This window comes from Capricornis sumatraensis, chromosome 2 (genome assembly GCF_032405125.1).
Source record: "Capricornis sumatraensis isolate serow.1 chromosome 2, serow.2, whole genome shotgun sequence".
Taxonomy (NCBI): Eukaryota; Metazoa; Chordata; class Mammalia; order Artiodactyla; family Bovidae; genus Capricornis; species Capricornis sumatraensis.
Window position 1 is genome coordinate 17319952 of NC_091070.1, and position 16258 is coordinate 17336209.

At 53.2% G+C, this 16258-nt stretch overlaps 1 protein-coding gene across 4 annotated transcripts; it reads left to right on the forward strand.

Annotated features, from left to right (window-relative positions):
* Window positions 1-588: 588 nt before the first annotated feature.
* Window positions 589-16030, forward strand: ABCD4 (ATP binding cassette subfamily D member 4). 4 transcript variants are annotated; one of them, XM_068966372.1, is made up of 19 exons: window positions 589-708; window positions 1913-2031; window positions 2168-2295; window positions 3535-3674; window positions 4944-5060; window positions 5414-5539; window positions 6179-6229; window positions 8460-8554; window positions 8792-8913; window positions 9024-9115; window positions 9299-9388; window positions 11238-11446; window positions 11623-11714; window positions 12409-12445; window positions 12813-12862; window positions 13309-13361; window positions 13679-13755; window positions 14606-14721; window positions 14881-16030. In XM_068966372.1, the coding sequence occupies exons 1-19, from the start codon at window positions 671-673 to the stop codon at window positions 14947-14949; spliced, it is 1821 nt and encodes a 606-aa protein (XP_068822473.1). In that variant the 5' UTR covers window positions 589-670; the 3' UTR covers window positions 14950-16030. The 4 variants fall into 4 exon arrangements, with proteins under 4 accessions (XP_068822473.1, XP_068822474.1, XP_068822475.1 ...); XM_068966373.1 differs by lacking the exon at window positions 5414-5539; XM_068966375.1 differs by lacking the exons at window positions 1913-2031; window positions 2168-2295 and having other exon boundaries at window positions 671-708.
* Window positions 16031-16258: the final 228 nt, after the last annotated feature.

The following is a 16258-nucleotide window of genomic DNA, read 5'->3' on the forward strand; positions in this document are numbered from 1 at the left end:
ATCTTGATTCTAGCTTGTGCTTCATCCAGCCCAACGTTTCTCATGATGTACTCTGCATATAAGTTAAATAAGCAGGGTGACAATAAACAGCCTTGACCCACTCCTTTCCAGATTTGAAACCAGTCTGTTGTTCCATGTACAGTTCTACCGGTTGCTTCTTGACCTGCTACAGATTTCTCAGGGGGCCGGTCAGGTGGTCTGGTATTCCCATCTCTTGCAGAATTTTCCAGTTTGTGATTCACACAGTCAAAGGCTTTGGCGTAATCAATAAAGCAGAAGTAAATGTTTTTCTGGAACTCTTCCTTTTCCGATGATCCAACGGATGTTGACAATTTGATCTCTGGTTCCTGTATAATTCGAGTTAAAAATACTTCGGTCACATTCTCCGCGGCTTCTTGCGTAAGGGGAAACTGTCCATATCCAGGAGAGGGCGCTCTAGGCGCCGGGTCGACAGACAGCGCTCTGGTTCTTTTAGAGAAGTCTGTCGCTTCCGGCAGAGGCTGCGTCGCCCGGCGCCTTCCTCTCTATCCGCCCGTCTCTGTGGTAGCCGGGTCCAGGCCCCGCCCCCAATTGGGGCCCCGCCCCTCTTCGGCAGGCAGCGCGCTCTTCGGACTCGACCCGGAGCTGACCCGGGGGCTGCCCGGCTCCCGCGTCGGTCAGATTCCTGTTCATGGCGATCCCGGGGCCCGCACCCCGGCCTGGCGGCAGGTTAGCAGGGCGGCTGGGGAAGAGGGCCGGGCCTTGGGACGCCTTACTCGGGGCTGTTTGAGGAAAAGGTACAGCTACTTTCCAGCTGCATAACATGCTGTGATTTTTAAAAAACTTTTTATTCAACATTGTGGTTTTGAGATCATGCATGCTATAGTAATCTAGTTTTCACTTCTGAGTGCTGGGTGGTGCTTCGGTCTTGAGACCGCAGTTTACTTATACATGCTCCTAGTGATGGACACTTAGATTGCTTAGATTTTTCTTTGGATTGTTCACCCCAGGGTAGGATGCTTGGTCACACTTAATCCTGCTAAATTTGTTCTCCGGAGTGACCACACCCAGTGTCCCAACACCACTGCCTAAAGGTTCCTGTTTCCCCTCAGCCATCGACCCCCACCCATCCAGGGTTTGGTATTGTTTGGGTTTTCTAAAGTGTGTCAACTTAATCAGTGTAAGGAGGTATTCCATTGTGTTAACTTTCCTCTTTTAAGTATTTGCGTTTCCCCTTTTTTGTGTCCTTTTCCACTTTTCTGTGGATTTCCTGTCTTCCTGACACAGGAATTTCTTGTATGCGTAGATTTTATTACCTTGTTTATTTTCCAGTCTGCAAATTTTATTATCTTATTTTCCGCTCTCCAAGTCTTTGAATCTATGGCACAATGTTGAACAAAAATACTTAATTCTAAGTTAAAGTTGTGAGTTTTCCTGCTTTTTAGTTTTTGATTTGGAGGTCTTGAGAATGGATGTAGCGGGTTTCCTTGTCTTGTGGCTAAAATTTCTTTATTAATTTAGCTATAGGTTTTTGGTAAATAACCTTTCATAGTGAAAGTGAAAGTGAAGTCTCTCAGTCGTGTCCCAACTCTTTGGGACTCCATGGCCTGTAGCCTACCAGGCTTCTCCATCCATGGGATTTTCCAGGCAAGAATACTGCAGTGGGTTACCGTGAACCCGGGTCTCCCGCATTGTAGGCAGATGCTTTACCGTTTGAGCCACCAGGGAAGTCCTAACCTTTCATAGCATTTGTCAGCTTAAAGAAATTCCTTTTTAATCCCCTGGTCTGTTCCCAGCCTACCGACTTCAGCATTTGTAAAACATTCTTTTTGTGTGGCCTCAGCCCCAACCCACAACAGGTGTAGATAAGTTTAGTCGCTGCTCTCTAAGCCTCTGTTGTCCTCTTAGGTTTCTCTCTGCTTCTCTTCTTCAGACCCAGGTTAGATTTGCAATTTCTCCAGCGGTTCCTGCAGATACAGAAGGTTTTGTTTCCCTCTTGGTCATCACAGAATGCCTTGATGTTCCTGACCCTTTTGTGTGTGGCCCTACTGGGTGAGTGAATGAGCCCAAGCTCGTGGGGTCCTTTTCCTTCTGCGGGGTGTTGATTACACAAAGATACAAGAAGAAGCCTTCCTCTGACTTTTCTCCCCCCTTGTTACTGATTCCTGACTCCTCCCCCTCCCGCCAGAACAACTGGTGATCTACCGGGTTGGCTTGATCCCCAGTCAATACTTTGGAGTCCTAGGAAACAAAGACTTAAATGGATTTAAGACGCTGACTTTCCTGTCTGTTGTGCTCATCGTCCTCAACTCCGTGGTAAGGTCTTCTCCCCACATCTCTCTTCTCCTCCAGCCTAGTATGATGTCTGTCCAGTGCCCGGTGGGACTTAGCCATCAGGAAGCAGAAACCAAGCTGTGCGTGTGTGTTCCCTCCCTCTTCTGGGAACGTGGGGTCAGAACTCTAGGCAGGCCACTGATCTTGCCTGTTGGCCCACGTGAGACCAATGCCGCAATTGTTTCAAGCTCTTGGGGCTCGGCCACAGGGTTCTGGTTTAATTCAGCATTTAACAGAAAAGATCGTTGTTGCTTCTGTTCCCAAAAGTCTTGCCTCAGGGAGCTCAGACCCCCTGAAAACCAGGCCCAGCAGCCAGAGCCGCTGCTGTCCTCACGCACTGAGGCTGTGACGGAGCCTGGCACTTGTCACATCACCCAGCCTTTCCACCTGCTGCTTCCTCACAGAACGGCCTCCTCTCCCCACCCCTCATTCACTTGCTTAATGCCTGCTGACTTTTCAGGATTCCTCTGCTATCACCTCCTTCAGAACATCCTCAACTTTTCTTTCCTGTTTCCTCCATCCAACTCCACCCCTTTGAATTACTAATCTTTTTTTTTTTTTTGCTGCACCATGAGGCATGTGAAATCTTAGTTCCCTGACCAGGGATCGAACCTGGGGACCCCTGCTTTGGGAGCTTAGAGTCTTAGCCATTGGCCCACCAGGGAAGTCCTGTTAATCCTTTTGAGTTTACCTCTGCTCTAACACCCCTTCCACCCTTGGGACTGTTTTTCACTAGACTGTGAACTCACTGTTACCTCCCTCGTGCTTAGCATACACAGGCTCTGTAAATGATGAGAGTCAGGGTTCTGCTAGGACTCAAGCCTAATGCTGTCAGGCTTCACTACCTGTTTTCTTGGGGAAGGCACTTCTCATCACACTTTGGCACTTCTGTTGGGTCTTCTGTCAGTAAGCACCTATGTATATAGAACCCTGTTCCAGGTTTGGGGGGACAGAAAAATAAGAACATAAATGGAAGAGAAAATACTGTCCCCAATCTCCAGAAGCGCGTGGGGGCTGGTCCTTGGTGAAGGATTGAACACATGAGTGAATGAGGAACGGAGGAATCCCATGACTTGAGGCTTTAACAGGCCCTAGTGCTGAGTGGACAGCCTTTGGGCTGGGACTGGTCGGCAGAGGCTTTCTGCCAGCCTGAGCTGGAAGCTGACGCTTGCAGGAAGAATTATACATCTCTCCCTTCCCCTTGTCTCCCCCACTGCTCAGCTCAAGAGCTTTGACCAGTTCACCTGCAACCTGCTGTATGTGAGCTGGAGGAAGGACCTCACGGAGCACCTCCACCGCCTCTACTTCCGCGGCCGCGTGTACTACACCCTCAACGTGCTGCGTGATGACGTCGATAACCCGTAGGCGCCCCCTGTCAGTCTTGGCCATCCTCTATGGGGTTCATCCATCTGGGCTGACTCAGCCCAGGAGAGGCCCTGCTGGGACCCCCATGAGGTCATCTGCAGTTATCTGCAAATGTCGTTGCCCGGAGCCATAGCGGGCGGGTGCTCTGCACACCTGAGGACGGGAAGGTGAAAGAAGAGGCCAAGAGCAGCTCCCTTTTGTCCATTTCATATCCTGGGCCTCCAAACAAGGCACCCTCTGAAGACCGAGATAAAAGTCCTTGCTAGAAAAAAGCAAGAAAACCGACGCTCTGATTTTGACCAGTAAAAAATTGCTGCTGTCTAGGACTCAGTCTGGGATGCCAGTCCCCATTCTATCACCTCTCTTAGGTTCACTGAGTCCCAGGTTCCCTTACAGGTGAGGGAACTGAGGCCCAGAGAAAGCAAGGGATTTGCCCAAGCTCACGCCTCTCTGGGAGTTTGGAGTCATTGTCGCCTTGGTGTTGGGATGAGACGTATGGAGTCTCTCTTCACACTCATTTCCTCCGCACTCACCACCCTTCCAAGCTCTTCGTTGCTTGAGGTAACCTTTCCTCAGCTTACGCAGAGCTTTGCAGCAAAGGCTCTTGGAAGGCCCTGATGCTTCTTCTTTTCTTTTTTTTTAAAAATATTTATTTATTTGACTCCGTGGGGTCTTAGTTGAGGCATGCGAGCTTAGTCACCCTGTGGTATGTGGGATTTCAGTTCCCTGACTGCAGATGGAACCATAGAAACTGGTGGATTCTCAACCACTGGAGCACCAGAGAAGTCCCACCCTGATGCTTCTTGACTTTCTCTTCTAGGCATCTTCTCCATGGCTGAACCCATACAGAGCTTCCACAGCCACCTAGCTAAAATGGGGGCGGGCTCCGGCTCATGAGGGAGAGGTTGGGAGGAGTGAGATAAGTCGGATAGCTTTCCTGATCATCCAGAAACTCGGGTCACCCACCCTCAAGTTCTTCTTTGGCTCTGCTCGGAGCCAGCTCAGGCCACTCGGGTGCTGGACCTTTCAGTTGCCATTTTTTTTCTGAGGGGTAGACTGAAGTGCCTTAAGAAGCCACTTTGCACAACCCTGTTTGAAGATCCTAAGGGTCTCATTGCGTTTAGGAGACCAGCCCTTGTCTGGGTCCCTCTTCCCACGGAGTCGTTGCAAGGCAAGGTCAGAACAAGAGGTAACCTGGAGCTGCCTTAGCTCTCACCCTAGAGCCCAGCTCCCTGGGTCCAGTCACTGTGTGTCATTGGCTCCAGGGACCAGCGTATCAGCCAGGACGTGGAGCGGTTCTGTCGGCAACTCAGCAGCATGGCCAGCAAGCTGATCATCTCTCCCTTCACCCTTGTCTACTACACCTACCAGTGCTTCCGGAGGTGAAGCCTCTCCTCTTGCTGGCATGCCCCCCGGCCTCCCCTGCTTGCTGGTTCCCCCAAGTCCAGCACTCACTTGCCAGAGGGGAGTCTGCTCTCTCGGGTCAGGGTCCAGAGAGGTCTTCCCTCCTTCCCACCTGCACCCCAGGAAGTCTACTCATCTTGTGTGTTCGGACCCTGGCCCTCCCTTTGGCCCTGTAATGTGTCACTGTCCAGGTATTCGGTGCCCCCACGTAGGAGCAGAGGACCCACGGGGCTCTGAGATGGGACGGGCTGCCCAGAACTGGGGCAGGAGTCAGGGCCAAGTCCTGCGGGTATATGTCCCTCTCCACACCCTCCCTCTCTCCGCCTTTCAGCACCAGCTGGCTCGGGCCTGTGAGCATCTTCGGGTATTTCATCCTGGGAACCGTGGTGAACAGAGTGTTGATGAGTCCCATTGTGGCAAAGCTGGTGCAGCAGGAGAAGCTGGAGGGGGATTTCAGGTATGTCTCCCTTGCTCGGGGGTTTCTGGGCTGAGCGTAAGGCATAAGGAATGGGATCTGGAAAAAGCCTGCCTGAATTTAACTCCCAGTTATGCCAGTCACTAGCCGTGCTCTTGGGGGAGGTCTTTAACCGCTAAACTTCCATCTTCTCATCTCTAAAATGGAGATGGTACTGTCCCCGATGGAGAGAATTATAAGGGGAATTAATGAGATGATACATGAGCAGCAGTGAGAACGATGACTGGTTGGCCCTCGTCACCGTCATCCCTTGGCCTTCTCACACGCTTCTGTTCCAGACACCCTCATTCAAGTCAGCCCGTGGATCTGTGCCCTGCTCTGTGCTTCCTGGCCGCCTCCTTCAGACCCGGCCCTGGGGGAAGGAGGGGCGGTGGCAGTCATGCACCTGTCCTCTCTGGAGCAAGGCGAGGGGCTGCCCTGTCCACTGGGCTCCTGCCACCCCACCCAGGCCTGGGATTTCCCACCCTGTGACAGTTCAGGGAAGGGTTGGGCTGAAGCAGCCACAGTGTTGAAGGGGACCCGTGTTCCTCTTTGCCTGGAGGTCCTGTTGATCCAGGACTCTGAAAGGAGAGAGCCCAGTCCTGCCCACCGTCAGCACACATTTACCTCTGGTCTGCCCAGGTTCAAGCACATGCAGATCCGGGTGAATGCTGAGCCTGCTGCTTTTTTCAGGTGAGTCCTGGAGATAGTTGCCCATCTGCCTCATCAGAATTGATCGGGGAGATAGATGGCAGAGAAGGCAAGGTGAATCATACCACCCTCCCACCATCACCAAGGCCAGGGGCCAGGCAGCCTCACACTTGGCCGTGACCCTCTCCCCGTGTCTCACTGTCCTCGTCTGCCTCATCCTTCTGTCCGTGGCTTTGCTTCTGAAACAAGTCCTTCCTCCTCGTGGTGTAGCATGGGGCAGAATTTGTTTTAGAGTGAAATGAGTGCCTGCTTCATCCTCTTGCTGATGACTATAAGGCATTGCCTCTGCTTTTCTGTCTGTAAAAAAGTGGCTTTCCACCAGTACCCGAAGCCCATTGACGTCCACAGCTCATCTTGCTTCTCTGTAGCATGGGAGGGAGTGGAGCCTCTCAGATTAGAAGACTCTCTCCCCACAGACTCTGTCCCGACAGCTGTGTTGTGAAATCCCATTCCTTCCCCTGTGGCCACGGCAGGTCCCTGAACTCTGCCTCCTGTAAGGACTCTGGACTCTTGTTTGGATTGATAGTAAGGGCCCAGAGGTTTGTGTTTAAGGAATGGAAGTTTGTCCTTGGATCACATGGATCTAATAGCCCCAGGACTTTGCTCTTAAGTCCATCTCTGCTGCAGTTTGTAGCTGCCACCACTTCGGGGGCACCAAGAGTTTCAGGAATCTATGAGAGAGGTTGAGGGGCTTCCCAGGTGATGCTAGTGGTAAAGAGCCCACCTTTCAGTGCAAGAGATGCAAGAGATGTGGGTTCGATCCCTGGGTCGGGAGGATCCCCTGGAGGAGGGCATGGCAACCCACTCCAATATTCTTGCCTGGAGAATTCCGTGGGCAGGGGAGCCTGGCAGGCTACAGTCCATAGGGTCACAAAGAGTCGGACACAACTGAAGCAACTTAGCATGCATTCAGCATGCCTGAAAGAGGTTTGTTGTGGGGAGCAGGTATAGCTGTTAGTTCAGTCTCTCAGTCATGTCCGACTCCCTGCGACCCCATGAATCGCAGCACGCCAGGCCTCCCTGTCCATCACCAACTCCCAGAGTTCACTCAAACTCGTCCATCGAGTCGGTGATGCCATCCAGCCATCTCATCCTCTCGTCCCCTTCTCCTCCTGCCCCCAATCTCTCCCAGCATCAGAGTCTTTTCCAATGAGTCAACTCTTCGCATGAGGTGGCCAAAGTACTGGAGTTTCAGCTTTAGCATCATTCCTTCCAAAGAACACCCAGGACTGATCTCCTTTAGAATGGACTGGTTGGATCTCCTTGCAGACTAAGGGACTCTCAAGAGTCTTTTCCAACACCACAGTTCAAAAGCATCAATTCTTCGGCTCTCAGCTTTCTTCACAGTCCAACTCACATCCACATATGACTACTGGAAAAACCATAGCCTTGACTAGACGTACCTTTGTTGGCAAAGGTATAGCTGGGCCTGTGCTAAGTTGTTTCTGGATTCTGCAACCTCTGCTCATGAAGCTTTGGGCCCTGGGGCAAGCAGGTTTGTTCTTAGGGCTCTGAGTTTGTCGTCCTGTAGCCTCTCTGTGCTTGATGCTAAATCTGAAACTCCTTCTCTGTCCTCCCCTAACCTTTCTGCTTGGAGAATTTCTGCCCATCCTTGAACCGTGAAGTCACTGTCTCCTGGGCGCCTTCCCAGACTCCCTTGGTGATCAGGCCTGTTTGCTTCCATAGTCCTGCAGACACACGGCTTATGTAACACTTTCCATATGTTCCAGGTGAAGAAGGCATGTATTTGCCTGCCGGGCTGTTTTATCCACCTCTGTCTGGCTGACTAGCACCGAGCCTGCCACCTAGTGACTGCTCAGTGTATATTTGTTTAATAACAGTTTTTTATCGGGAGCCACTCATATGTCTGGCACCTTAAATTCAGAAATTTTCACATTAGCCTATTACATAGGTATTATAAGCTCCATCTCTTAGATGAGTAAACTGAGACTCAGAGGCTTAATAACCTGTCAGTGTTACCCAGCTAGTCACTGGCCAGAGCCAGAATTTGAACCAGCTCTGCCCACGCTATAGAGTCCCTGTTCTTGGCACAGGCAATACCAGGTTGAATGAATGCAGCAATGGCTGACTGCTAGTGGCCAAAAGGGTCTGCAGGAAAGATCACTTGGGTGGGCCTGGTCCCAAAAGGGGAGTGTGAGCAGTCTGGCAGAGGCTCTCCAGACCCGGTGGACATCCTGGCCTTTCTCATCAGGGCTGGTCACGTGGAGCACATGAGGACAGACCGCAGGCTGCAGCAACTCCTTCAGACCCAGCGGGACCTGATGTCCAAGGAGCTCTGGCTGTGCAGTAGGTGCAGGGAGTCCGGAGGCAGGAACCACGGGGTGGGGATAGTCTATGGCACCCCCCATACACAAGCCCCTCCTCCCTCTCTGCACTGATCAGTTTGCCTTTGCTGTGAGTGTCCTCAGGAAAGTGAGAATCCGGGAAATCACTTGAGATGCCACTTGGCCTCCTGTTCCCCTTGGAGCACACACGCTCAATGCCTGGGCCTCTCACCCTGGGTTTCTCTTGTGTCTTCTGCAGTCGGCATCAACATGTTTGACTATCTGGGCAGCATCCTGAGCTACATCGTGATCGCAATCCCCATTTTCAGTGGCGTCTATGGAGACCTGAGCCCGACAGAGCTCAGCAGCCTAGTCAGCAAGGTGAGCCTCCCTCCTGGGAACGCCCCCCCCCCAATCCCCGGTCACACTTGCTCCCCTGCCCTTCGGCCTTGGAGTCAAGGCCTGGGCTCTCTGCCCTCTCTCCTGCCCAGAATGCCTTCGTGTGCTTGTATCTCATCAACTGCTTCAGCCAGCTCATCGAACTCTCCACCACGCTCTCCGACGTGGCGGGCTACACACACAGGTGAGGCTGCCTCTGGCCCCGCCGGGTCCTGAGCAAGGTGTGTGCCATTGGGAGAAGTAGCCAAAGGGAAAATAAAAGAGCAGAAAAAACCTTTTCCAAACACTCGTGGGCATGAGAGGAAGAAAGGAGGAAGGCCTTTACCAGGGCCCCTAGACCCTCCTCAGGCTTTCACTTCTTGCCCAGGATCGGGGAGCTTCAGGAGACCCTGCTGGACATGAACCCAAAGTCACAGGATGGGGAGTTTCTGGATGAGAGCCAGTGGGACTTGGCCAGGTAAGCCCTGGGCCGGCAGCACGGTGATGGACCATGTGGGCCACGGAACCGCCCCGGAGTCTGGCCCTTTCCCAGCTGGGCAGGAGAGTCCGGCGGAGCAAATGAAAGAAACCCGTGTCGTGTGCAGGCACATTGTAAATGTTCACCATCTGTGCTGCTGTTGCGGCATCTGTGTTCATTTACACCATCTTCCCACCCGACAGAAGCAAAGTGCACAAGCCGCCTGGGCCTGAGCTAACGAAACTCCAAATAGAATCCCTCCTCTTCCTTTCCTTCCCCTTCCTCCTACGGAGCCCTGCTGCACCCACCCCTTTCCTTGGGGCCTGTCTGTTCTTTGTCTCTGCACAGGCCCAGAGGTGTCTTCATTCATGTATCCTTGAAGGCTCTGGGATGTTTCTGACCTTTCTGGGCATCGAGGATTTGTCTCGCATCCTCACTTTTCTTGAACAGATTACCTAACCGCTCTCAGTATCTTCATATCCATAAGGAACATGTTCATGGAACCTTTGTTTTAGGGTTGCTGTGGGGATTGGGTCCCCTAGTTCATAGGAGGTGGTTTGGATGGAGGCCGCAGAGTAAGCTTTGAAAAATGGAAACGAGCTGAATTTCAAGAACTATGCTCAACTCTCTTCTTAGGAGCTAACACCTTAACTGTTGCTTCTGTTAAGGATGAAAACTTTATGCATCTCTGAACCCAGGGACCGGGGTGGGCTACTGGGGCAGGGACTGTAGGAAACTGGAGTTGCTGTTCTGTGGGGAAGATGGGCGTCAACGGAGAGCCAGAAACTCCAGAACGGGTTAGTATGTCCATTCCGCTTCTGACCTTCAATCGCACTGTGATGCTGTGAAAACCTCTTGACATTAGAACTGGACAGATGCAGCTCTGTGCCCCTGAGGCAGTTACTTAGCCACCAGACTCAGTTTCCTTATCTGCCAAGAGGGGATAACTGCTGTGGTGCCTGGCTGGTAAGACTGATTAAGATCAGTCAAGGGCAGGACGTGGCCCAGCCTGCCACGGAGCATGTGCCCAGACCACCTCTCTCAGTTTGCCAGGGCTACCATAGGACACCCATAGCTACCCACTGGGTAGCTTAAAGAGTAGAAGTTTATTTCCTCATAGTTCTGGAGGCTGGAAGTCCAAGGTCAAGGTGGGGGCAGCACTGGTTTCTCCCCAGGCCTTGCTCCTTCACTTGCAGGCGGCTGCTTTCTCACGGCGTCCTTCCATGGTGTTTTCTCTGCTGTTCACCCCCTGGTGTGTCTCTCCCTCTTAAAAGGACAGCAGTCCTGCAGGATTAGGGCCCTATCCTCACAGCCTCATTTGAATGTACTCACCTCTTAGAGCTCAGTTGGTAAAGAATCCACCTGCAATCCAGGAGACCCTGGTTCAATTCCTGGGTCAGGAAGATCCACTGGAGGAGGGATAGGCTACCCAGTCCAGTATTCTTGGGCTTCCCTCGTGGCTCATCTGGTAAAGAATCTGCCTGCGATGCGGAAAACTGAGGTCCGATCCCTGGATTGGGAAGATCCCCTGGAGAAGGGAAAGGCTACCCACTCCAGTATTCTGGCCTGGAGAATTCCACGGACTGTGTAGTCCATGGGGTCACAGAGTCGGACACGACTGAGCGACTTTCACTTTCACCTCTTTCAAGACCCTGTCTCCAAATGCAGTCACCTTCTGAGGTACAAGGGTTGGAACTTCAGCATGTGATTTCTGAGGTCACAATTGAGCCCATGGCAGCCCCTCCCCCAGTCCAGAGGTGATTCGCCCCCGAGGAGAAGGGGCTCCCCTACTCCCAGCAGCACTGACAGTGCTTATCTTCCCCTCATCTCCTCCCTTCTCGGACCCCAGGGGCCCAGGAGAGCCAGCAACAGAGCCAGCAGATACAGCTTTCCTCCTCGAGCGGGTCTGCATCTACGCCCCCTCCTCTCACAAACCCTTAATCAAGGACCTGAGTCTGAAGATCTCTGAGGGGCAGAGCCTGCTCATCACAGGCAACACGGGCACCGGCAAGACCTCCTTGCTCCGGGTTCTGGGCGGCCTCTGGGCAAGCGCACGGGGTGAGACCAGCCTGCACCGTCTCTGAGCCAGCGTTGGCCTGGGGGGGTTGGGATGCATCTGTGTGCGTGTGGGTATGTGTGTGCATCTGTCTGTAAGGATCAAGCCTCTTGGAGGAGAGTGAGGAGCAGTTACCTTTTGGAAGATGCCCAAACAAAGGTTTCTGTGGGCCCTGCAGGCTCAGTGCAGATGCTGGCGGACTTTGGACCCCACGGGGTGCTGTTCCTGCCCCAAAAGCCTTTCTTCACTGATGGGACCCTTCGGGAGCAGGTCAGCCCGGGGCCCACTCCTCCCACCCCACCCCCCAACATGGCCCTGGTAGGGTGACAGGTCTCAGCACTAGAGAGCTGGTACAGCAGGCAGGGCATAAATGAACCATGCCCAACACGTGAGGGCAAGGACCCCTAGGTCCAAGCCCACCTGTAGCATCAGCCACAGGTGCTGGCCCAGTGGGGCCGGTCCTGCTGTCCCTGGCCAGGGACTGGAGGTCTGAGCCTGGGGTGAGGCAGGGGGTTGGGGTGGGCATATAAATCAGCAGTGGGAGCTGTTGGCCAGGTATGGGGAACAAGCAGGGTTCACTCTGTAGCAACTTTTAAAACAATGATAACACTACATCAGGTTGCTTTTTCTGGTCCCCACACTCCAGCAGGTCTAAATGGTAGCTGACAGACGGCTCCTGTTTCATATTCACATCTGTGGGTCAGGCCATGTACTCAGGGCAGCTTCCGGGGGCAGGCTAACCTGTGGGGGGCCATAAGCCAAATATCACATGTATTTATTGAGCCCTTGGATTCTGGGGCCCTCCCTGCTGTCTGTAAGCCCAGCTCCTCAGCCAGATTGCTTCTTCCTCTCCTCGGGTGAAGAGGAGCCTGGTCTCTGGCGGTTCCTGTTTCCAAGCAAGGGTGGGCTGTGTGCCGTCCCACCTCTCCTTGGCCCTTACCCCAGGCCCCTGTGGTTTTATCAGGTGATATATCCCTTGAAGGAGATCTACCCAGACTCAGGTGAGCTGGGCCCCCTTGGGACATGTCCCCCATCCCACTGTTCCTTCTCTGCCTGTTGGGGGAGGCCCCCCACCAGGCTGCTGGTTTCTGGTTTGGTCCCCTCCATCACCTCCTCTGACTGGTTACTGTTTTAGGGTCTGTACCCTGACCTCATCTTGTTCTGTCTCCCCCCTGCAGAGGAGAGACACCCATGGGAGGAAGGGGATGGATCACATCCTTCCCTGGCCCTTCCCTAGTGTATTAAGTGCTGTAACCTGTCGCTCAGACCCCTGGCCCCCATTCTGGTGCCCCACCTCTGCTCGCCCCCTGTCGTGATGCACCCCATCCATTCTGGCCGCCCAGAGTCACTGACTTCTGTGTCTTGCAGGTTCTACTGATGATGAGAGGATCATGAGGTTCTTGGAGCTGGCAGGCCTGGTAAGTGAGGGCATGGACCCTGAGGTCCAAGCCCACCTGGTAGCACTGACCACACAGGTGCCAGCCCAGCGGGGCCAGCCCTGCTGTCCTGGCCAGGGTCTGGAGGTCTGAGCCTGGGGCAAGGGAGGGGAGTAGGGGTGGGCATATAAATCAGCAGTGGGAGCTGTTGGCCAGGTATGGGGAACAAGCAGCGTTCACTCTGTAACAACTTTTAAAACAATGATAACACCACGTCAGGTTGCTTTTTCTGGTCCCCATGCTCCAGCAAGTCTAAACAGTAGCTGATGGACTGCTCCTCTCTGCTTGGGGCAGACTGCTCGCCCAGGCCCCACTTGCTACGCTGCTGGGGGTAGATGTATGTGGTGGGACTGAGGCGGTCCTCAGGATGGGAGGAGGCAGGGATGGGCCCTTCCATTTGACCCATCGTTTTCTCTGGTGTGTTACAGTCCAGCTTGGTTGCAAGGACAAAGGGTCTGGACCAGCAGGTCGATTGGAACTGGTAAGGAGGAGGTTGGGGTGCTCCAGAGACAGCTCCCCCAAAGACAGTAGCTCCCAGGGGTCCTGGCAAGGGATGAACTGACTCCTGACCCCAAATCCCAGGGCGTTGCTGGCCCAGTAGGGGCCTGGTTCATGTCTTTGCATACAGAGTTTTGGCCTTGTCTCTTGTGGGCAGTGTGGCTCTGGTGGGAAAGTTGTGGGGGTGGTGCTGGGACAGTCTGTCTACAGTGAGAGCCTCTTCCTGCCCAGACCATTCTGTGCAGAAGCCAAGCTATATGTTCCTTCCTCCAGCTGGCCTCTCCACTTCCCTTTCTGCAGGTACGATGTCCTGTCCCCAGGAGAGATGCAGAGGCTCTCCTTTGCCCGGCTTTTCTACCTGCAGCCGAAGTACGCAGGTGAGGTTCGCCCTGTAGGCGTGTGTGCCATCCAGGTACCGTGTGCGCTCGCAGGTGTAGCAGCGTGTTGTTCAAGTGCACCTGGAGAGTCATGGGTATGGATAGGAGAGCACACCTGTGCCTGGCCAGGTGTCTCTGTTCCTGCCGAGGGGGACAACAGAACTCTGCCCATGAGGCGGCAGTGCTTGCAATCCTCAGGTATATATATATAAAACCGCTCAGTCGTGTCTGACTCTTTGTGACCCTTTGGACTGTAGCCCACCAGGCTCCTCTGTCCATGGGATTCTCCAGGCAAGAGTACTGGAGTGAGTTGCCATTTCCTCCTCCCAGGGGATCTTCCCATTCAGAGATCAAACCCGAGTCTCCTGCATCACAGGCAGATTCTTCACCACTGAGCCATCTGGGAAGCCCCCGTATATTAAACTACCGAGTCTTAGGCTTTCAGCCAGTGTGGCAGCTGGAGGCAACCTTGAGAGGGCTTCTGATTTTGGTCCTCAGATTCTGCCATCTCCCCAGCTGTACCTGGCAGAGGGATGGCAGGTATGAACTTTTCTAGGAACTGACATCCTCGAGGGAACTAGGATTCCTCGGATTGAGAGATCCCAGGCAGTGGCTGGTATTCATCTATAGGAAGCTGAAGGATTTTGTCCCGCTGCTGCCAGTGGCTTCCCACATGAAGCCTCACCCTCTGTTCCTTTGGCCCATGGTCTCCCTAAGGCAGGGCTCCTGGAAGGCAGAGCAGTTTTCAGCCTCTGATCAGGCCCCAGCCAGAGGTGGGCGTGGGCTGGAGGAGCCGCAGAGGTTGGTGGACCGCAGGCCCCCACATCCTCCTGCTGGGTTCTGTCCCCAGTGCTTGATGAAGCCACCAGTGCCCTGACTGAGGAGGTGGAGAGCGAGCTGTACCGCATCGGCCAGCAGCTGGGCATGACGTTCATCAGCGTGGGCCACCGACGCAGCCTCGAGAAGGTACCCATGCCCGCAGGATGGCCTGAGGACCAGGAAGAACCCCAAGGCTGGGCCTGACAGGGGGCCCGTGGAATGGGGAGTGGGGATGGCAGAGTGGGCAGGGGGTCGATTACAGCCAGGGCAGCCTGATCGCTGTGCGGTGGTGATGGTCTCTTGTAGTTTCACTCCTTGGTTCTGAGACTCTGTGGAGACGGAAGGTGGGAGCTGACCAGGATCAAAGTGGAATGAAGCCAAGGCTGGGCACCAGAAGGAGAGCCAAGCTCAGGTGTTCGGGTCCCCAGGAGAGACCAGGAGGGCTGGCGGGCGAGGAAGGAGCCCCAGGTTCGCCTGGCAGTGTGGGGAACGCCGGCGGCAGTGGGCTCAGCCCACGTGTGAACCTCCACACCCCTCATCCTGCTGGCGTGCCTCCTGCTACCTCAGCCACCGCTTTGTGCACTTGAAATGCTGATCACTTACGTATAACCTCAGATCATGTTTTCTAAAGAAAACGTGGAAGTGTGGGATCTATAAGAGATGAAGGGTCGGGGCTTCCCCTGGTGGCTCAGTGGTAAAGAGTCCGCCTGCCAGTGCAGGAGACATGGGTACAACCCCTGATCTGGGAAGATCCCACATGCCGTGGAACAGCTGAGTCTGTGCACCACAGCCATTGAACCTGTGCTCTAGAGCCCGTGCTCCACAACAGGAGAAGCCCGTGCACGACAGCTAGAGAGTAGCCCCTGATCACAACCAGAGAAAACCCGCATACAACAGTAAAGGCCCGGCACAGCCAAAAATAAAAAATGAATGAATGAATAAATAAAAATTGAAAAACAAAGAGAGATGAAGGGTCGAAATGGAAGAGTGTATTGGACTTGGGAGTCAAGAGAGCCAGCAGTCTTTCAGATCACTTCAGTTTTGCCATAGGAGACTTTCCAGCTATATAAATTTTATAACTTTTTAAAAGATAAACCTTTTTTTCAACTTGCAGCTTTCCCATTTTCTCTTTCTTCATCATAAGATGATCTTTTTTTTCTTTTTTGTGGCCACACAGTACAGCGTGTGGGATGCAGGATCCATGTGGGATGCAGGATCTTTGTTCCCCATCCAGGGATCAAACCCATGTCCCCTGCAGTAGACGTGCCGGGTCTTAACCACTGGACCACCGAGAGGTCCCTAAGATGATCTTTTTAGTTGACTCTCCAGACTTGTCTTTGAGACCCTGGAGGGCCAGAGCAGTTCCATTGTGCTGAGCCTTGTGCCCCTGGTCGTTCACTGGCGTCTCCCCAGTTGCCAGTTGTCCCTTAGCCACTAACCTCAAGGGCCCTTCTGCTGTTCTAATCTCAACCCAGATGAAAATAAATTTCTAATATTTTTAAGTTAATTCATTTCCTGAAATGCATTTTTAAAGGAAAGTTTACACTTGATATAAATAGAAAGTAACTAAAAATTAATACAAATGGTGTTATGAAATGACAGCCCAATACTGTGCCTACACATGAGACTTGGTATCTGTACACAGGGAGGTTAAGGGATGTTACCGTGGAGTCAGACACCCTAG